Raw genomic sequence first — 22,930 nt, forward strand, 5'->3', positions numbered from 1 at the left:
AAATTAGCTATTTTATCCCTTTATGTAATTTAAAAATTGTTCCAATTGAATTGGATCCCAGAAAACAAAATCCTTACTCTGGAAGTTTAGAAGACGTTTACATGGAAACTTCAAATAGAAAGTGACACCTAAGGCCACAACTCTAGATTTCAAATCCAAAAAGGGTTTATATCTTGAGTTATGTTGCCGTGGCCACATCTGGAAAAATAAAACATTAGCCCCACAAAAACTGTCTTCTTATTTTTAAAATATAATTTTGTTAAAACATTTTATCATTCTCATTTAGGTAAGTCACTGAGGTAGTTCTAGTTTGAATCACATCCTGCGAGTCTTCAAGAAAATTTGTGAGATCAAATTCAGTAGATAGAAGCTAATCTAAAGCCTGCTCAGGAATATAATAACAATTAGATATAGAAAATATATCCACATTCTTCTACCACTGCTACCACTGTTACTTATTTTTATAGTGCTACCAGATGTATGCAACACTGTACAGAGTCACAAAGAAGTCAGTCCTTTCTCCAAAGAGCTTACAATCTAAATAGACAAGACAGACAAACAGGATGTCATGGATACAGTTAAGGAGAATGGTTAATCACCTGGCTGGATTGGAGGGCAGAGGGCAGTACAGGACAATCAAGCCATTGTGACATCACTGATGAGGTTGGCAATCTTATTGGTGGAATGAGGCATTATGACATCACAATCTCAGCTCTGCTTCCCAAAGACAAACTCTTCACACTACTACTACTATTATTAACTAGTCTTTAAGCCCATTACATTAACGGGTGCTAGAATATATGTCTGTCTGTCTTTCTTTCTTTCTTTCTGTCTCTCTCTCTCTCCTGCTGTCTCTCTCTCTCTCTCTCCTTGGCTCCCTTTTTCTTTCTGTCTCCCTCCCTCCTGCTGTCTGTCTGTCATTCTTTGCCTCCATTTCCCTGTGCAGCAGCATTTCCACCCCACTTCCCTGTGAAACAGCAACAGCATTTCCCTCCCCCCCCCCGACTTCCCTGTGCAGCAGCAGCAGTATTTGCCTTCCCCTCCAGGTCCCTGTGCAGTAGTTGCAGCATTTCCCCTTCTCTTCTCTTACTGCGATCTAGCCTGCTCCATTCTGCCCCTCCCCCGCGTTGTGTCCTGCTGCGATCTGGCTGCTCTGTTCGGCTCCTCTCCCTTCCCTTCCCGTGGTCTAGCCTGCTCCATGGCCCCCCCTTCCCTTATAGCATTCCCCACAGGCAGGCAGGCCCAGCTTCTTCCTTGCGGCTTGAGTCCTCTTCTTTCAAGTTCAAGTTTCAAGTTTATTCAATCTTTTGATGGATCGCCTATAACAATTTCTAAGCAATGTACATAATATAATAAAAAGAGATAAGAAACTTAACGTAATAATTATATTAACATAACATAAAAACATTCAAAACGTACTTGAGGGGCAAGGGAAAAATAAAAAGTTACAATTTCGGGTTTTGTAAGAAAAAAGGGAAAGTACAAAAGGTAGGGTAAAATAGGTAGCACAAAATGGCTTAAGCATACTTCATAAACAATAATACCAAAGCATAGGTAATTTAAAGGAACTATTAAAAATCAAAGGCATCTTTAAATAAATATGTTTTTAAAAGTTTTTTAAATGTTCTTTGCTGGCCCCCTCTTCCCTTCATGTCTGTCTGTCTGGGTATTTTTTTTCTTTGTCTCTCTCTCCTTGCATGCTGCCTGTCTGTCATTTTTTCTGTCTGTGAATTTCCCTGTGCCTCCTTCCTATGTCCTTAGATCCCCTTCCTATGTCCATAGTGCCCCTTTCTATGTCCTTAGTGCCCCCAGTGCCTCCTTCCTCCCCCCCCCTCAGATGCCAGCCTGCCTTCCATTGAAAACCCCCCACCCCCTCCGTTGCCTCCCATCCCCCTTCCATTGAAACCCCCCCATGCCACCCTGCCTGCCTCCCATCGCCCTGAGCAGCATATTTCCATGGAAACACCCACCTCGATGCATTCCTGCATGCCTGCCTTCCATTGAACCCCCCACCCCCCTCCAATGCCAGCCTGCCTGCCTCCCATCCCCCTTCCATCGAAACCCCCCCATGCCAGTCTGCCTGCCTGCCTGCCTCCCATCCCCCTAAGTAGCATGTTTCCATTGAACTCCCCCATGCCATCCTAGTTGTCCCCCTTCCATTGAAACCCCCATGCCACCCTGCCTGCCTCCCATCGCCCTGAGCAGCATATTTCCATGGAAACACCCACCTCAATGCCATCCTGCATGCCTGCCTTCCATTGAACCCCCCACCCCCTTCCAATGCCAGCCTGCCTGCCTCCCATCCCCCTTCCATCGAAACCCCCCCATGCCAGTCTGCCTGCCTGCCTGCCTCTCATCCCCCTAAGTAGCATGTTTCCATTGAACTCCCCCATGCCATCCTAGTTGTCCCCCTTCCATTGAAACCCCCCCATGCCACCCTGCCTGCCTCCCATCACCCTGAGCAGCATATTTCCATGGAAACACCCACCTCGATGCCATCCTGCATGCCTGCCTTCCATTGAACCCCCACCCCCCTCCAATGCCAGCCTGCCTGCCTCCCATCCCCCTTCCATCGAAACCCCCCCATGCCAGTCTGCCTGCCTGCCTGCCTCCCATCCCCCTAAGTAGCATGTTTCCATTGAACTCCCCCATGCCATCCTAGTTGTCCCCCTTCCATTGAAACCCCCCCATGCCACCCTGCCTGCCTCCCATCGCCCTGAGCAGCATATTTCCATGGAAACACCCACCTCGATGCCATCCTGCATGCCTGCCTTCCATTGAACCCCCCACCCCCTTCCAATGCCAGCCTGCCTGCCTCCCATCCCCCTTCCATCGAAACCCCCCCATGCCAGTCTGCCTGCCTGCCTGCCTCTCATCCCCCTAAGTAGCATGTTTCCATTGAACTCCCCCATGCCATCCTAGTTGTCTGCCTTCCATTGAACCCCCAACCCCCCTTCCGATGCCAGCCTGCCTGCCTCCCATTCCCCTTCCACTGAACCCCCCCCCACCCCCATGCCTGCTTGCTTGCCTCCCATCCCTCTGAGCAGCATGTTTCCATGGAACCCCCCCTTGCCATCCTGCCTGTCTGCCTTCCATTGAACCCCCCCACCCCTCCTCCGATGCCAGCCTGCCTGCCTCCCATTCCCCTTCCACTGAAACTCCCCCCCCACCCCGATGCCTGCCTGACTCCCCCCTCCCCCGCCGACCCTACCTGGCACAACTGAAACCCCAATTGACCCTTCCACCGCTACAGGGCTGACAAACCCGGCAGGAGCAGCAGCGTCCCAGACCCACTAAACACTGCTTCGGGTCTTCTAATGGCCATTTTTCTCCTGCCGCGTCCCTGATGACGTCATCAGGCTGGTGACAGGAGCCGCCGCGGCACCTTTAAACAGAAAAAATAACTGGCAAGGGAGCCGGCCAACTGGCAGTTCAATTCTGAGCTTCGGTCTGGTCTGGCCTGCTTCCTGCTCGCCTTGCCGTATTTTTTTGTTGTAGTTGAAAGACGCAGCGGTGGCTCCTCTCATGATCCCCACCTGCGTCGGAAGTCCGACACAGGCGGGGATCGTGAGAGGAGCCACTGCTGCATCTTTCAAGGAGCAGCAGGGAGCAGGTCAGACTGAAAAACAGAACCCACTGCTACCTGCGGGTCGCTATAGCTCACGGAAAACGGACGCACGCAGAGGAAGTGCGCATGTGCGGCTTAGCGTTTTATTATATTATAGATAGCTAGATTATTTCTATAGCGCTGCCAGATGCACGCAGCACTGCACAGAATCTCAAAGAAGAAGAAAACAGTCTCTGCTCCAAAGAGCTTACAATCTAAACAGCCAAGACAGACAAACAGGATGTCATGGATACAGTTAAGGGGAAGGGTTAATCAGCAGGCTGGGTTGGTGGGCAGTGGGAAGTAGGGTTATGGATTGAAGGCTATATCAAAAAAGTGGGTTTTCAGTCTGCTTTAATACAAGGAAAGGGAAGGAGCTTGGACAAACTCAGGTAATTTATTCCAGGCCTAGGGGGCAGCTAGATGAAAGGAATAAAATCTGGAATTGGCAGTGGAGGAGAAGGGTAAAGCGTAGAGTAGCTTATTTGAGGAGTGGAATTCTTTGTATAAGAGCGGAGAGATATTGAGAGGCAGCAGAATGAACACACTAGTAGGTAAGCAATAGGAGCTTGATTCTGCAGTCCTAAAATCTCTTTAAGGTACTTAAGAGAATCTCAGGTGAAATGAAATGAGTGATCTAAGAAAATGAACCAATTTTTAACTGCAGAAGTGGAGAGCGTTTATCAATTATTTGTCTATTTGAGTCAACATTTTCCACTTTTTCTACAGCTTCCTTTGAAAAGAATTGATTCTGAGTTATTGTTGTTTTCAACAAATCCTCCATTCTAGAATTAAGTTGTCAAAATAAATGTAAAGCCTAATACAGTAGGAGTTGGTATTGAAGACTAACTTTCTTCACTGAATATGGACCTTATTTTAAAAGCCTTATTACCAGCATGTGCAAGTGTATATCACAAACACAAATAAGGCCAGATTCAATACATGGTGCCCAAAATTCGGGTCCAGGAAGATCCACACTAAAATTGCGCTTAGAGCGGATTCCTGTAACCAATTTTAGATGCCAGCATTTACATCTGCTAAACTTTGTGTAAATGCTGGCACCCAGTTTTCAGGAGTTGGGTGTACAAATGACAGAATTCTATAACATCGAGCCTTATACCCAAGGAATGCAAATATGTATTTTTTTTACACAGAAATATATATTTTTCCAGCTTCTCTCTTTCTTTCTGGTTGTACCGCAGGCCGTCAGCTCTCCTGGGCTTCTTTTGCTTCTGACCAGTTCTCCAGTTCTCCTGCTCCTTCAGGTAATCTTTTCCTCTGGACTCACCAAGTTCTCATAATCTGACATTTTAGTTCCATGTGAGAACTAGGCCTAGCTCCTATATTTACTTGTTTCTCTAATATGATGTGGAACCATATTGGCTGAAAACCAGGGAAGCAAAATCAAAAGAAGATGTACATGCATTCTCTTATCAAACTTTTAGAAAGTCAATTAAAACTTACCTTTTTCATAAATTTCTCTGACTCCATTTCTATCTTGATGTATCTTTAAACATTCTAAACTAAAATTGATTAATCTTAATCTGCTGATGTAATTCTAGAAGCTTTTTCTAATATCACTGTTTGTATACAGTCTCTTGTTCTGTAAACCGCGTTGAACTATTTGTGGTATTGTGATATAGAAAAATAAAGTTATTATTATTACATGCACAAAGGGCCTGATTCTCCAAAGTGCGTCCCGATTTTAGGCAGCTGTAGGCGTCCTACAGCTGTCTAATCAGCCAATTGGGATGCACGTTTTTTTAAAAAATGCTCCCCAGGCAGGCCACCTATATTGAAGGCACCTCCGGGAGCCTAGGGAGACCCGCAAGACGCCTAAGCTCGCCTAAAGGCCTTAGGCGAACCTAGGCGGCCCTAGTAGAGGAAGAGCCGCTTAAAATGTAGGCCAGTTGAGTCTCTTTCATTTGAAAGGACGCTCTGGAATGAGAGGGCATAGGATGAAGTTACGAGGTGATAGGCTCAGGAGTAATCTAAGGAAATACTTTTTTATAGAAAGGGTGGTAGATGCCTGGAACAGTCTCCTGGAAGAGATGGAGGAGTAACCCAAGGAAATACTTTTTTTTTTTATAGAAAGGGTTTTACAAGAAGTTTCAATCACATATTCTATAGTGATTGTAATCGTTTTGAGATTTATCTCTAAAATTCCGCCATAGCCCATATTAAACTATTTGAGATGTAAGATGTGCCTATCAAAGTGTATGTAAAATCTCAGAATCTATAAACTTACTTACCTAAAATCTGATGCAATATAAAACCCATCTTAAGTACTAAAAAAAATGTTTAAAGAAAGTAAGATGAGAATCAAAGGTTACTCCTAAATAACAAAAAACAGTTTTACTAAAAAGTGTAGGATTCAAAGTCTGCAGAGGGCTATAATTACATTACATTAGTGATTTCTATTCTGTCTTTACCTTGCTATTCAAGGCGAATTACATAAGAATTGTTATGATAAGAAGTACATATTGTTAAGATATTAAGAAGTACTTAAGGAATATTTAGAACCTTTTCTATTTTGCTAAGGAGTAGTTAGTAATTGCAGGAGGTGTTCGGAACCTGTTTGGTTGTGTTATATTGGTTTTTATGAATTTTTTTGAAGAGTAATCAATCATCCAGGAGACCACTGTCACCAAATGATGACATTATCCAAACAGCACTGTAGAGGCCAAAGATCAATATTTGTAGGATCAGTATCAGCATGCAGATATGAAGAAATACCCCTACGAGATTACAAAAATTAGATAGTAGTAGATCTAATAGATGCTGGCATTGTAGGATAGAAGTTTACTATTCTTTTGTCCCTGCATTAATTCCTTTTGGAAATTAATTTGGCCCCAAATTAATAATTTATTAGAAAATCATGTTGGACTATCATATGATACAATATTATTTGGAACAGCAATGAGAACACAAAGTCCGATTTCAGCTAACAATAATAAACTTTTATTAATTTTAACAGGGGTCGCTATACAGCAAATTACTCAGAACTGGAAGGATTACACTAAATTGAATTACACTTTTTGGTGGAATTCAATTTGTCATATATATAAAATGGAAAAAGTATTGGCATTACAACAAGGTTATATTAAAAAATTTAATAAAATATGGGGACCATTGACAAATTATTCTATTGATCAGATATAATAACACATGTATAGAACATATAGAAGGGGTAGGGAGGGAAAACTATTGTAATATTAATATGATATAAAATTCTGATAAAGGGTTTATTTAATTCACATTGTAAGAACATTTAATAATAATTTCAAGTGTTTTTTCATAATTGAATGTATTACATGTATTTCACTTGATGTAAGAATTTAAAAAAAGAATAAAAAATATTTAAAAAAAAAAAAAAAGAAGAAATACCATGTGAATGAATTAGTATTGGAAGGGGGATACAAAGATGTTAAATAAGGTCTCAATCACAAAAAATCATTCACCAAGAAGTGCCATTATATATATATATATATATATATATATATATAAAACTATCTAAGTAAATGGAGAAAAGATCTCAGTGTCACCTGAGATATAGAATATACTGATATCCCAAGGACTCAACTGCTTAAATTCAAAATGGATATATGAATAAAAAACCAAAGACTGGTCTTGGAGGATTGAGATTAAACATCAGATTTCTGCATCTCAATGGCCACGAATTTGGTCTTGGAGGATTGAGATGTACAGTGTCTGCATCTATGAGACAAACTTGGTTCTTTTTAAACTAAACTAAACTAAACTAAGCCTTAAGTTTATATACCGCGTCATCTCCACAGAAGTGGAGCTCGACACGGTTTACAGGAATTAAAAACAAAGAAAGGAACTCCAATGGAAGGAAGGAGGGTTTGGTAAGTAGAAAGGTGAGGGGGGAAGGGAGGGGGGAGTTACATTTTGGCGAAAAGCCAGGTTTTCAGATGTTTTCTGAAGTGTTGGAGGGAGGTCGAACACCGGAGATGGGCAGTAAAGCTGTTCCATAGCTCGGTGATCCTAAAGAGGAGGGATGTTCCGAGCTTTCCTGTATGAGAGATGCCATTTAGAGAGGGGAAGGATAGTTTAAATTTCTGAGTGGATCTGGTGGAATGAGTGTTCGAGAGCCAAGATAAAGGAAAGAGGGGAGGAAGGATGCCGTGAAGAGATTTAAAGGTAAGACAGGCACATTTGTAACGAACCCTGAGGAAGACTGGGAGCCAGTGAAGCTTAGATAGGAGCGGGGAGACATGGTCGAATTTGCCTTTTGTGAAGATTAGTTTAGCTGCGGTGTTCTGAATCCGTTGGAGTCTGATAAGATTTTTCTTTGTTAGGCTTAGGTAGATGGAATTGCAGTAGTCAAGTCTGGAGAGAATGATGGATTGGACAAGGACAGCAAAATGATGCTGGTGAAAGCAGGATCTGATTTTCCTTAACATATGAAGATTGAAAAAGCATTTTTTTACTAGGGAGTTGATGTGGTCGTTAAAGGACAATGTAGAGTCAATGGTGATTCCCAGAACTTTGCTAGAGTGCTCAAGCTGTAGATTGGAGCCCGAGGAAAGAGGGATGAAGGAGGGTAGCTGATCCAATTTTGGGCCAAGCCAGAGAAGTTTTGTTTTGGTCTCATTTAGTTTCATCTGAACGGAGAGAGCCCAGGATTGGAGATTAGTTATGCAGGTTGAGATGTTTTCAGAGAGGTTGGTGAGGTTCGAGTCAGTTTCGAGAAGGACAAGGATGTCGTCGGCGTAGGTGTAGAGTGTCGCAGTGGTAGAAAGTTGGAGGAGTTTCAGGGAGGACATATAGACATTGAAAAGAATCGGGGATAGAGGTGAACCCTGGGGGACTCCGCAGAGAGGTTTCCAAGGAGAGGATGAGGTGCCATTCATGTTGACGAAGTAGGAGCGGGAGCGCAAGAATTTTGAGAACCAATCTAGGACTGTGGAGTTTATGCCAATATCGGAAAGTTGGAGGATTAGAATGTCGTGGTGGACAATGTCGAAAGCAGCAGAGAGGTCGAATTGAAGAAGGACAGCGAACTTGTTGGAGGCGTGGAGTAGTTGGACCTTTGAAATTAAAGAGGATAAAAGAGATTCAGTGCTATAGTTGGGTCTGAATCCATGTTGGAAGGGTAGGAGAATGGAGAATCTCTCAAGGTAGGATGAGAGTTGAGTGGCTATGATGGATTCCAGCATTTTGGTCAGCAGTGGAATGTTGGCTATTGGGCGATAGCTGGAAGGGGTGGAGGGGTCCAGATCAGCTTTTTTCAAGAGAGGGGATAGGGAAATGTGTCCCATTTTGGTCGAAAATAGGCCTGAGAGCAGGGCGGAGTTTAAGAGTTTGGTGAGAGATGAGATGGCCTGTGCTGGAATGTTCTCGTATAAGTAGGAGGGGAAAGGATCCAAGGTGCAGTTGCAAGATTTTAGTTTGAGGCAGAGTTTAGAGACTTGGGAGTCGGAAACGGGCTCAAAGGCAGTCCAGGATCTATCGGCTGGGATATGGTTGGCCTCGTTTAGGTTAGGGGTGGAGGTGGTAAGCACCAGAGAGTTGTAGGCAGGGGTTGGGGGAAAGGAGCATCGTAGGGTGGTTACTTTTTCATTGAAGAATGTTGCTAGATCATTAGCAGATGGAGAGGAGGGGAATGAGGAGGAGTCGTGTTTAGAGGATATGGAACGCCAGATATTGAACAAGGTGTTACTTTGGTTGTTGGAGCTGCAGATTTTGTTGCCGTAGTAGTTCTTCCTAGATTTTTTTAATTCGGTGTTGTAGATCTTAATGGAAGTCCTCCAGGACTGTCTATCGGTGGGGGATTTTGATTTTTTCCATTTTCGTTCTAGTGTACGACATTTCTGCTTTAGATGTCTGTGGAGGGGAAGGTACCAGGGGGCTTTGCGGGTGTAGGAGACCGTTTTAGTGGAAAGTGGAGCAAGGGAGTGGTAGGTGGTCTCAGAGAGGGTGATCCAGTTGTGCCAGTTGGATTCGGGGTTAGGAGCTTTGGGGATGGTGGGGATTAGGTTGAGGAATTTGGCCCAGAACAATTCGCTCGCAATTTTTTTTCGGAAGGTAATAGGAATATAATAGTGGGGGGACGAGGGGGGTGTTCGATGCGGGACATGAAAATGGGGAGGCAGAAAGCCCCTAGGAAGTGGTCGGACCAGGGAACGGGTTCCCAGCGAGTGTCGTCGATCGAAGTTTTGTATTCAGTGAGGTCAATGAAGCTGATGATGTCTAATGCATGCCCTTTTTCATGGGTTGGGGAGGGGGCTGGGGGGGGGAAGCCTAAAGAGGTGAGGAAGATGATGAGATCAGATGCATCTTTGTTGGTAGAGTCGTTTAAGTGAAGATTAATATCCCCAATGATTAGTAATCTTTGGAATCTGAGGAAGGCGTTTGTAATGGTCTCAAGGACAAGGTCGGAGGATTTGTTCCAGGGGGACGAGGGTGGGCGATATAGAAGCAGGATACCTAGTGGATGCGGGTGAAGCTCATCGTTGACAGAGGCTAGCATGTATTCTAGGGGAGCCTGGCTACCCTTATCAAGGAGCTGGACGTCGAGGAATGATTTATGGAGGATTGCCAGACCACCTCCTTTCTGGTTAAGTCTGGGGGAGAAGAGGCCTTGGTATCCGTGGGAGCAGAGTTCATTTTGAGAGAAGAAGTCGTCTTTTGCGATCCAAGTTTCGGTGATGAATAAGAAACCGGGATTGAGATCTTCAAGAAGGTCCTTCAGAATTTGGGTTTTGTTGCACGCGGATCTGGCATTGCAGTATAGAGAAGGGACTGGGGTGAGGGAGTCTGTGGTGGGGTTGGGAGGGTTGGCGGGGGGGATGGGCTTTAGGGAGGCGAGATTGATTCTTCGGGGGTTTTTTTTGGAGGGGTAGGTTCTGCTGCGCAAAAGCGTGGGGATTTTGGCACCAGGGTGGAAAGGACTGACAGAGATGGGGTTCAGCAAGTAAGGGGGTGGGGGGTTCAGGCAGAGGGAGATGTTGGAGTATGAGCAGATAAGGAGAAGAAGGATCCATAGGTGTGGCTTCATGGTGGGGGTTTTGAGGGTCTTCGGGGATGGGGAGGCGAGAGTAGCGGAAGGTTTGTAATTGAGGAGGGCGGGAAGATTGGGTGGGACTGAAACAGTTGAAAAGAATCAGGTGGGCTTAGTAGTTGGGCTAGGATGTAAACAGTTGGGAGGGATCGGGAGGTCCTAAGCAAGTGATGGACAGTTGAAATAAAATTTGGGGATCATTTAGAAAACTAAGGCAATTAAGTGTAATCAATTGAGTGGCAAAGCATAGAACAGTTGAAGAAAACAGGTGATCCTTGGCGGATTTAAACAGTGTGCAGAGTCAGGCTTAAGTAGTGATTGTGGACAAGGGTAGGATGAAACTTGACCGGTGTGGTGAGACTTGATAGGAATAAGGTCAAGAAGTTTGAGCTGCAGGAGGCCTTGGGTGACGGAGCTGGACTCCCACGCGGCCCGAGGTTCTCTCTCTGCAGCTGAGGGACGAGTCTCGCGTTGGGGCAGCTCCCGGTATCGATGGGGCTGCCCTGCAGAGTAGCGCTGGAGAGAGCTTGGTTGCAGGGGGTTTCGGGAGGCGGAGCTGGACTCCCACGCGTCCCGAAGCTTCGTCCCTGCAGCCGGAGGGTCGGACAGTGATGGGGTAGCTCCGGATTCAATGGAGCTGCCCGAGAGAGTAATTGAAAGTAAGAACCAAACAAAGGTTAAGCCGCAGGAGGCCTCGGGTGATGGAGCTGGACTCCCACGCCGGGAGGGGGGCGGAGCAGGGCTCCCACGCTCCTCTCCTTGTGCAGAGGGGGCCGGCGAAAGGGTGTAAAAGTCCTCCGGTGTTGGTTTTTTAAAGTCGGCTCTCCTGTGCCGGGAGGGGGGCGGAGCAGGGCTCCCACGCTCCTCTCCTTGTGCAGAGGGGGCCGGCGAAAGGGTGTAAAAGTCCTCCGGTGTTGGTTTTTAAAGTCGGCTCTCCTGTGCCGGGAGGGGGGCGGAGCAGGGCTCCCACGCTCCTCTCCTTGTGCAGAGGGGGCCGGCGAAAGGGTGTAAAAGTCCTCCGGTGTTGGTTTTTAAAGTCGGCTCTCCTGTGCCGGGAGGGGGGCGGAGCAGGGCTCCCACGCTCCTCTCCTTGTGCAGAGGGGGCCGGCGAAAGGGTGTAAAAGTCCTCCGGTGTTGGTTTTTAAAGTCGGCTCTCCTGTGCCGGGAGGGGGGCGGAGCAGGGCTCCCACGCTCCTCTCCTTGTGCAGAGGGGGCCGGCGAAAGGGTGTAAAAGTCCTCCGGTGTTGGTTTTTTAAAGTCGGCTCTCCTGTGCCGGGAGGGGGGCGGAGCAGGGCTCCCACGCTCCTCTCCTTGTGCAGAGCATTTTGGACCCCAGTTAGATTACAAAAGTTGGATAGCTATAAGTCTAATAGATGCTGGCATTGTAATCTGGAAGCAGGAACTCTGGATCATTTAATATTCTATTGTCCCTGCATCATGGCCTTTTGGAAATCAATTTGGTCTCAAATTAATTGTTTATTAGAGAACCATATAGCTCTATCAATTTTATTCGGTACCTCAATGAGAATAAAAAGTAAAATTTCATCAAGTAATAATGAACTTTTATTGATAATGACAGGAGTCGCCATTCAACATATCACCAGGAATTGGAAAAATTACACTAGACTTAATTACACCTTCTGGTGGAATTCGTTGTGCCATATATACAAATTGGAAACAACAATTGCAATATAAAAAGGGAATTATAATAATTTTAAAAAGATTTGTGGGCCATTGATAATTTATTGTAATGATTAGACGCCATTTTACACTGAAAGTACATTTATAATTAGGGGAGGGGGGTGGTATATAGTTATATTAAAGGTTTAATCAATATTATGAATATAATGTTTATATGATATTTTTTGATTACAATATTTGTGGGAAGGGTACAGCTTGCATAATGAGACTCCATGCCTGGTCCCTCTCGGTACAGATGAAACTAAACAAATCTAAAACAAAACTACTCTGGCTCGGCCCAAAATTCGAACACCTGCCCACACTTTTCGCACTACCCACAGGCGATACACTACAGCTCGAGTTCTCATGCAAGGTCCTTGGTATCACTATCGATTCCTCTCTCTCCCTCAATGACCACCTCAACTCCTTGGCAAAATCATGCTTTTTCAGCCTTCACATGCTGAGGAAAGCTAGATCCTACTTCAGCCAACAACACTTTGCCATCCTTGTCCAATTCATCATCCTCTCCAAACTAGATTACTGCAACGCCATCTACTTAAATCTATCAAAAAAAAAGTATTCTAAGACTCCAGCTAATCCAGAATACTGCAGCCAAACTGATCTTCTCAAAACGCAAGTCTGACCATGCCTCCCCACTCCTTGCCAAACTTCATTGGCTCCCAATAATCTCCAGAATCCATTTCAAATGTTCCTGCCTGGCTTTCAAGATCATTCACGGAATCCTGCCTCCTCTTATCCCACTGTCTTTCAACTCCTCCAGTCCCGACTCCTCCAGAACTGCCCAAAGGCTTAAACTAGCCTTCCCCTCTCCACAGGGCATCCACTATTCAGGCAAACTGGGAAAATCCCTTCTCTTCAAAATCACAGGTCTTTGGAATGACCTCACCACCCCACTGCGGAACCTGAGCTCCCTTCAGTTATTCCGCAAACAACTGAAAACCTGGCTTTTCAGCAAATTGTAGCTCTATCCTTCCCCCCTTTCTCTCCCCCCTTCTACACATAAGTTCATGTAATCCTTTTTCTTCTTCTCTACCCACTATTTTAAGTTCTTGTAAACCGTGTCGAGCTCCATTCTCATGGAGATGATGCGGTATATAAACTTAAGGATTAGATTAGATTAGATTTAAGATGATAATAGAAGTTCAAGTGATGTAATATGAGAAAATGAATAAAGAATTTGAAAAAAAAGAAAAAAAAAATTGAGACAGGGAATAGAGAATGACATGGGGACAAATTTTTCCCCATGCCCATGGGAATTTCTTTTCCTGTCCCTTCCCCATTCCTGCAAGCTGCACAAGCTTCAAACCCTTTAAAATCATAAGTGTTCGAGGCTTGTGCGGTTAAGGCAGAGCTTATAGGAATGGGGGAGGTACAGGGATAGTGACAAAACTCACGGGGGACAGGACAGGGAAATTGAGTTCCTGCAAGGATGGGAAAAAATGTCTCCCTGTCTCATTCTCTAGCAGGGAACACATCCTACTTCAGAAAAACTCCATAAACAGCTCAATTCCTCAAATCAATATTACAAAACAGAGAAGATAAGCAGCCACTTATCTACAAACAGTTCATTCAACTTGTATGGATATAATTTTTTTCATAGAAATCAAGCATTACCTCTTGGCAAATGGGGCTTGGCTTTTCTGAAAGTGGGGAATCCTATGAAGTGGCGCCTGCATTTGGGATTATCACAGAGATTTGAATATAGTACTCAAGCTCCAGAATTCCAATCTCTGCCGCTGAGAAATTGGACTGTTTGCAGACAAGTGACTGGTTATCTTGTCTACTTTGTAATATTGATTTGAAAAATAGATTTGACGGCTTGAGTTGTTTATGGAGTTTTTCCGACCTAGGATGTGTTCCCTGCCTTAATTTTGAATTTGAAGCATATGAGTCCTTGGGATATCAATATATTCTATATCCCTTGTGACACCAAGGTCTTTCTCCATTTATCTAGATGATTTTTTGTGATTGTTTTTTTCAAATAATAAGGCCTACCACAGCTTAGTAAAAGGACCCGAAAGAAAAGTGTAAACAAGGTCCTGATATTCAGCCCGTGGCGATAGGCGACTGTTTTGCTGCTTCCAGCTAGGGCATGCGAGTCTCCTGGCATTGAATATCTGGGTACGTCCACTGACCCAGAAGTCAGACTGATGCCTGGTTAACTCGGCACATAAAATTAGGACAGCTAATTTTATGCAGTTACTTATCCAGTTAGTGGCCTAAAAATTGCTGTTAATTGACTAAGTTCACACTCCATCCTAATTCTCCCCCCAGCCTGTCCCTAACCCATTCAATTATGGGATGGCCAGTTAGCAGACATAGTCAGTGACCTTAAATGTGTGACTGAATATTGCCTGCCAGCTTGCTAAGTAGAATTTAATCAGGTAGGAGCTTCTCCTGTCTATTGAAAACTTTTTGAATATCGTCCCCTGAGTAATTGGTCATAAAACACTTTGGAAACTCAAATCCCACTCCCCCCACCTGCAATTTGTAATGTAATGGTCTCTTCTTGTGCTGTTAACTCTTTCATTCAGTCCTCTTCAAGCTGCCATCCCCCATGCCATTGACATGATACTCTTCTGATTCCTTCTTCACAGTGAAAAAGAACATGGGGTTGTTAGATGTGAGTACCGGCCCCTTCATCAGAACCAACAGCTTTGCAGATGACCTGGACATGGAGGGAGAGACAATGTTAACTCCAATAACCCACATCTCACAGTAAGTTTCAGGCCGCTCTAGCTACAAGATGTCTCTTTTTGTAGGCGACATGCAGATTTTCTGTTTCTTTTTTAAACTTCATCAAACTAGGTGTTCAGTGGGTCAGTGAATGAGCTTTAAATGGCAACAAAAGTGGGTTATTGATGTGTTCTGTGCTGTCTATACGCTTTATGTTTAAAAGGAACTTAGTTTAAATCTGGAGGTATTTAATGGACCAGAATTATAGTACTGTGCCTTTTTCCCATAGGTGCAGATTGGAAAAAGAGACTTAGATCTGGGTTCATAACATGTTGGCTGATGAGGAGGCTGGCTAGTTCCTGCGCTCGGCACTGAACCCAGATATTCAATGTTAGGTTGTTTATGGTCACCGGCATTGAATATCCAGTTTATTTTTGACTGGCTTAAACGTGGCCAGTTTAAGTTGATTTTAAATGCTGGCTTGTTAAATTATAGTAGCCAAAGATAGACCAGCTATTTGCACTTGAAACTGGTGGCTATTAGGATGTAGATGGCTATGTTTTAGCCGCTAATGGCTATTTAACTGGCCAGGAGCCATTCCTCACTGTTGAAATAGCGCTGAATATTGGATGGGTTGTGATTACCAAGAAATAGCTAGCTGTGTAAAAATAAAATATTTTCATATAGATGGTAGAAACAAAGAGGTGGTTTTTTAAAAAAATGATAACAGGTAGAGATGGATGGCCAGATGATTATATAAAATATTTGAGTAAAATGGAAGGGCAAATAGAAGGAAGACTTATAAAGGGGTCTGTGTGTTCATTAATATCTTCATTTACCCCCTCCTTTACAAAGTCAGGCTTGCGTTTTTAGCGCCGCCCATTGCGGTAACAGCTCTAACGCTCATAGGATTCCTATGAGCGTCCGAGCTGTTACCGCCATGGCTGGTGTTAAAAATTTTAGCATAGCTTTGTAAAGGAGGGAGTTATTTAGTTCTGAAGGTTTACATAGTGCTGTACAGGCACAAATAAGATGTGGTCCCTGCTCATTGGAGCTTACAGTCTCTGTTTAAGACACAGACAACTAAGGGCTAGATTCATCAACCTTCCTGTTCGGGCCTGATCCAGGCAGGTCTGATGATTTCTGAAAGGAAAAATATGCAGATGGGGGTGATCGGAGGAATGCTCCCATCTGCCTGCCTGATTGAAAATTTACACCTGTTGTTTTTATATTTTGGACTGTTCAGGAAGAAATGCATTTCTTTCTTTTTCTCTTGTGGTGTACTGTGTGCAGAGTGTTTTGTTTGTGTGCAATACGTTTAGTTTGTGGGTTTGTATTTGAAAAGGTTGTTTTTTTTTGTTGTTTTTTTTTTTGGGGGGGGGGTTGGCTTTCTGTATGTGTGACTGAGGCCAGGTGTTCTGCTGGGGATGGAAGTCCAGAAAATTTGGTTGGTGTTGTGGCCCCAAGTAGGAAAATATTTGTCAGCTCTCCTTCAGCTTTTTTGGACTCAAAACAACCCCAACTGAAAAATTAGTGATTACTTATGACTTGATCCCTGACAAACGACACTCACATAACCCAAAATTTCTAACCTCGATTTATATTTGAGTCAGCCTTTTTCCTCCTTTTTTGGGGGGAAAAAGGTTACCTCAGTTTTATATTCAGATTGATTTGTATTCGAGTATATACGGTAGTGGGGTAGGATGAGTCTGATCTACAGAGGATACTTAGATAGTGGTGCAGGGGGAATTCTGAGGTGGATATTCTGAGCAAGCATCAGGGGTCCAGTGGAGGGTTCAGAATAGCCTCCCATCCCCTATTTCAAATTCTTCATCTAGGACATTGGGAGGTCAGCAAGGCAGCCACTGTCCTTATGATGGTGGTGTTCCTTTGTTTAATCCGAGTCAGTAAATGCTTCCTCTCCCACTGCCACAGGGCCAAGTCTTAGGATATGAGCTGTGATATTTGGCAGATCTTATTAAGAGACTTGGCTCCATGACAACAGGAGAGGAAGCCCTTAAGTGTTCCTCTTGCTGATTGGCCACGAGGGGATTAAATGACAGGATTAGAGACCATGCATCACTACTGCTGGTGGTGTGCAGTGTCTGCTCTGCTGACCTCCCTGTGCTATTGCCGCTGCCCCTCAAATTCTGCACTCTGCCCAGTGGCAGGTGACCCCCCACCATCTGGTGGTCCCCAGAGAGGCTTGCACAATGGCAGTGACATCACTAAATGCTGGGTTTAGAAAAAACAAATGCATTGTCGGCAGGAACAGCAAAATGTGTTGTAGAGTGAAACCAAAAAGTGGTTTGTGGTTTCAGAGTTTCCTTTTATTCAGGCTTTTAAGTTGTCAAAATTAAAAATGACGACTGTGTCCTGAGGGGCTTTGGAAGAAAATGCTATGCCTGTTCTTGTGACTACAAATGCTGATGCCCCCTAAGAGCATTTTTGTTTGATGTTTGAAAGCCTCTGAAGCTTGTAATATCTACCCACATATCACCAGTAATTGGAGGGAGAAAATCTGCTATCGCTGTCTACATTGGCATATCAAAAAATGCTTAGTTTTATGGATCAAATAATGCATCAGATTTGGATATATGCCGCTATTATCAATTGTCCTTTTATTAGTCTACTGTGTAAAATGAGTTGGTGATCTTAGACTCAAAAGGGATCAATTTTGAGCAGACAAGAAGACTGAATTACTTCTCACTTTTCGGCAGGCTCATAATCAGTTGTAACAGTAAGAAATATGAATTAGACAGATTTATAGATACAGTATAATCTCGTTATAACGGACTTGCTTATAACGGAACCTCGCCTATAGTAGACAAGGTCCGCTGGTCCTGGCCGTGCGCCATTATAAACATACAGAAAATCATCGCATATAGTGGACTTTTGGATATAACGGACAACCAATTTGGTCCCCAGAGCCGCTTTTAGCTGTAGTTTTGTTCGGCTATAACGGACATGCCTACAAGGCGCGTGGCATGCCGGTGATATAGCATCAAAATGCAGCCCAGAAGAAAATGACAGAGATCCCAAACTCATCAGATCTTGGAAGCTAAGCAAGGTCAGCCTTGGATAGGAGAAAAATTCTTCATTAAAGCCCAATTAAAGGCATTTTACTTTTCTCAAGCATTTTGCTCATAGGTTTATGGTGGTTGTTGGTTTTTGTTTGTTTGTTTGTTTTTTAGAGGGAGGTTATATTATGGGTACCCCTTTTTTTTTTTCTTCCCTTTCCCTATTTTCCTTTTGCAAATTTTATTGTAATTTAACCTTATTTTTCTCTTTAAATGTAACAGTTTGTGTTTTATTAACTTATTTTATCCTTATTGTAAACCACTTAGATTTTAACTTTTTTGTTTTATATTTGCGGCGTATTAAATAAATTGAACTTGAACTTAGAGAAGACAAGATTTTATGGACTGCAAAAGACAACAGTAAGCCATTGAAGAATCCTGCAAAGAATGCCACAGTCACAGCGACTAGACTATAATAGACAAATGAGTCGGTATGCAAAGGACGTTCCATGTTCACCAGCAGTCAAAGAGCAAGCAGCTGCTTTGTCTTTAAATTTTAGACCACTATACGGAAAAGCGACACCCACATTTACACGAGTTATGACCCAGGTTCTATAAAACACAACTGAAGTTAGGCACCTAGATCACCGTGCCTAGCCGATTTAGCAACCTAACTTAATTATTTAAAAAGCTTAATCAGTGCTGATAACAAGCAATTAGCACTTCATAATTGGCTTAAATTAAAATTATTTGGGTGGTAGGCGCCTACTAGAATGTAGGCATGGTTAGGGGTGGATCGTAGGCGTGTTTTGTGTGTAGGCGCCTAAAGTGGACTCAGTTGCCGGTATTTAGGTCAAGAAAACCCTAGCATAAATGCAGTGTGCCTAAGCTTATGGCGTCTACTGTAGAGAGTTGCATGGGGGCAGAAATCCCACCCATCACCGCCCGTCCCCATCAGGATCCTCTCCGTCCCCACCCGTCCCCGTCAGGATCCTCTCTGTCCCCACCCATCCCCTCAAGGAATTACCTCCATCTCCGCCTGTCCTCATAAAAAGCAGCAATTACTTCTGACAGGATCATCAATTCCACAGTTTCTTTTGTGTTTGCGCTGCTGTTTTCCTTGTGGAATCTCTTTGGTGGAACCCTTTTTTTGTTTTCTGTTCAGATAATTAACTTATAAACCCCCTCTTTTACTAAGGCTGACGTGTCCATTATATTATATGGACGAACCCTGCTTCCAAAGCCTTCCATCCCCATGGGAGTCCCTTTGGCTAGAGGGGGGTCCCCGTGGGAGTCCCGTGGGCCAGAGGGGGGTCTCATTGGTTAGGGGGGATTCCCGCGATCCCCGTTCCCGTGCAGACCTCTAGTTTACTGGTGCCTAAGTGCACTTTAGACCATGGGTCTCAAAGTCCCTCCTTGAGAGCCGCAATCCAGTTGGGTTTTCAGGATTTCCCCAATGAATATGCATGAGATCTATGTGCATGCACTGCTTTCAATGCATAGTCATTGGGAAATCCTGAAAACCCGACTGGTTTGTGGCCCTCAAGGAGGGACTTTGAGATCCCTGCAGACGTTGCTAGATGTAATTCCATAAACAGCACCTAACTTAAGATTGACATTGCTTGGCACCATTTATAGAATCTGGCCCTAACAGCTCTGAAATAGGTTCCTTTCATCCTCCTGCTGTCACCTCAGTGGAGAATCCTACTTAAAGCGCTCTTCAACCTATTCTGGGAGATCCTTAGCCAGTCGGGTTTTCAAGATATCCCTAATGAATATGCATGAGACAGCTTTACATGCCTGTCACCTCTCTTATTTGCATATCTGCCTCAGGCATATTCATTAGGGATATCTTGAAAACCCGACTGATTTAGAGGATTGCCTTCATAGTGTAGACCCCCAAATTCCTCTAACTGAACCAACCCTATTCATTTAGTGAACAGGCAGATGGAGGACCATTTGGTAGTGCTAGGAAATTATTTTCATACTGATCGCTATTTGGCTAAACTTTGATACCAGCAGTAGACTGGTTACAGTACGAGGGGGTGCTAAAAATTCTCAGCCCAACCAAACAACTTCCTAAATTCTGAGCGTTATTTTGCCACTGTAGCTGAAAAGACTCTTATTTCGTTAAGTGCCAGTTTGCAGAAATTAAATTCTGTCTTTTTTGACATTCTTTCAGATCATTGATTGAACCAAATCCACCTCATTCTCTTCTTGGCTGGACTGAGAACTTTTCAGCACCCCTTCATACTATACGTATATTCAACACTGCTGAAAATGTTTTCATGTAAACACTAGCACTATCATTTAAATTAATATGGTGACTGCTATTTCTAAATGACACTGGTCAATGAAAAGGAAGTCAGAGTTCACTATGTGAGATCGATAACATCCATGTTAGGAGTTAAACTTTGGAACTCTCTACCCTGGAATCCAGTTTGTTTGACTTTTAAGAAAATGTTAAAAACTCAACTGCTTGTAATCCATGATGAGAGGACATTGAGATTAACATGATAATAGTGAGATTCTGTGACTGAGAGATGTAAATGAAGGGAGAAATGTAAATTTGATATTGTTACTTTATTGCATCGCCTTATTCAGAAATTCAAACAGAGGTTATGGTAAAAGCGGATAGAGTAGCTGGTTTAAGAAAGGTTTGGACAAGTTCCTGGAGGAAAAGTCCATAGTTTGTTATTGACAAAGACAGGGGGGAAGCCACTGCTTGCCCTGGATCGGTAGCATGCAATGTTGCTACTCCTTGGAGTTCCGGAATCTTTTGTTACTCTTTGGGATTCCAGAATCTTGCTATTCTTTAGGATTCTAAATGGAATGTTGCCACCCCTTGGGTTTTGGCCTGGTGCTAGGGGCCTGGATTGGCCATAGTGAGAACGGGCTTCTGGGCTTGATGGACCATTGGTCTGACCCAGTAAGGCTCTTCTTATGTCCTTATAACAGGGGTGTCCAATGTCGGTCCTCGAGGGCCGCAATCCAGTTGGGTTTTCAGGATTTCCCCAATGAATATGCATGAGATCTATTTGCATGCACTGCTTTCAATGCATATTCATTGGGGAAATCCTGAAAACCCGACTGGATTGCGGCCCTCGAGGACCGACATTGGATACCCCTGCCTTATAATATCTTGTGTTTTAACATTATGTATATTTCTAATGAAAACCACTTAGACCTAAGCAGTCTATAAATTTTTAAAATAAATAAATATTGGCCCAAAGATCGGCATCTGTTGGGATCTCATCATCCCATAACAAGTCAGTGTTTTTCAGGAGCTTAGGTGGCAGCTGATATTGTCATATACTTTCTCCCTTTCTGAGCTGTGAGGACTGTATATTAGCTGGGATAGTAGAGTAGCAAACCTAAGTAGATAGTGGCCATGAATGAGAGTGATGAGAAGGGAAGGGCATACGATAGGAAAGAGAGAGAAATTACTGAGGGCTTCTTGTCCAAAAAGCTGATGAATAGAAAAGTTATTCAGCTAAATTTCTCCGTACAGTCAGTAGCATTGGCTTAGAGAAGTGTGTCATTGAACACGTCCATCCAATGAGAGTTAGCCAAGTAACTTTAACGATCAGTGGCTAAGATTTTATTGCATAGTCTCTTTTAATCCAGGTAAATTTATTTATTCATTCATTCAATTTCCTATACCATTCTCCCAGGGAGCTCAGAGCAGTTTACAGGTATTGCTTTAGAGAGCTGCATGGGAATGGGGATGGCAGGAATCCCACAAAACCCGTGGGATTCTTCTGAGCATGGAAGAGCTGTCAACAGGAATCCCATAGGAGTGCAAACAAAATCTCTGGTGACTCCAGAATGAGACTTGGAATGCACTGAGAGGCAGCTGGAAAACCAGGCTGAGGCTTGGAACATGGGTTGGGAGGAAACAGAGGGCTGCAAGCCAGTACGTGTGGGAATGGAATGGATCTTAGTGGGTACAGGTTAGACTCCATTGGGGATGGGAAGGGATGGGCAAAATGTATGTCCCCGTGCAGCAGGCAGATAAAGAAGTCATTTGAATATTAACCTCAAAGTAAGGGTCATAGAGCCAAAATTATCCATAATAGTTCTGGAAACTTTTTGGCTTGTTTTCTGAATCTGAAACGCAACAAGAAGATGACTTGTCATATAGTGATACACATTATGAAAGAATATCGGTACCAGCTAAATTATTTAACATCTGACTTCCTTCTTATCTGTTATTTACCATGGTCTTAATTCCGAGTCTCCTCTGTTTGCGCTGTGAATTTGATGAAACAAGATGTGGAAGGTATCTGTACTGTAACCACACACCCTATATTGTAGCATCTTTTCTTGTTCCGTATGCTGAATTTATATTGTACATATGCTAATGCAGTACTTTAATAAGGTTGTGATCAGGCCCAAGAATTCAACAGCTGAATAATGTACTGCAATTTAAAGTAGGATAAAAGAGAATATAATTATTTTTTCCATTAATTGTCAAGATACTCGTCCAGCTTGGCATAGCAGTTCATACCATCTGCCTGTGTTAAGTTTTTTTTAATCACTTTTCTAAATCTTCAAATCCTACATTATTATGTCAGTTCTCTTCTGTTTCCCTGTTTCCTTGTATTACTGGCAATAAAACAAAAATGAAGTAAAACAAGGGGAAATGAGGTCATACCTTTCTTATTGGACAAAATACATTGTGTGACAAGCTTTCAAATGCCAGAATTTTCTTCAGGTTAGATATGAACAAAATATTCCAATATCAGTATATCAACAACATGAGGCAAAAAAAAGAAGTAATCCCCTATAGTTTTTTGCTGTTTTTTCAGCAGCCACTTGGAATTTCAACATGAATTTTTACAGCTTTATTTGTTATTACTATCTACGTTTTTGTGCTGAGTGGAAATAGATTATCTT

General features: G+C 43.4%; 1 protein-coding gene across 8 annotated transcripts in view; it reads left to right on the forward strand.

Moving 5' to 3' along the window:
- The window catches only part of KCNQ1 (potassium voltage-gated channel subfamily Q member 1), a 705,822-nt gene that overhangs the window by 249,649 nt on the left and 433,243 nt on the right, over window positions 1-22,930 (forward strand). For 7 of the 8 annotated variants that reach the window (XM_033928568.1, XM_033928571.1, XM_033928565.1 and 4 more), the window contains 2 exons: window positions 4,810-4,872; window positions 14,933-15,053. In XM_033928568.1, the coding sequence (XP_033784459.1) occupies window positions 4,810-4,872; window positions 14,933-15,053 (184 nt within the window). The remainder of the gene's footprint in view (window positions 1-4,809; window positions 4,873-14,932; window positions 15,054-22,930) is intronic. The other variant, XM_033928567.1, reaches the window with a different exon arrangement.

The sequence above is a fragment of the Geotrypetes seraphini genome, chromosome 19 (assembly GCF_902459505.1).
Source record: "Geotrypetes seraphini chromosome 19, aGeoSer1.1, whole genome shotgun sequence".
Taxonomy (NCBI): Eukaryota; Metazoa; Chordata; class Amphibia; order Gymnophiona; family Dermophiidae; genus Geotrypetes; species Geotrypetes seraphini.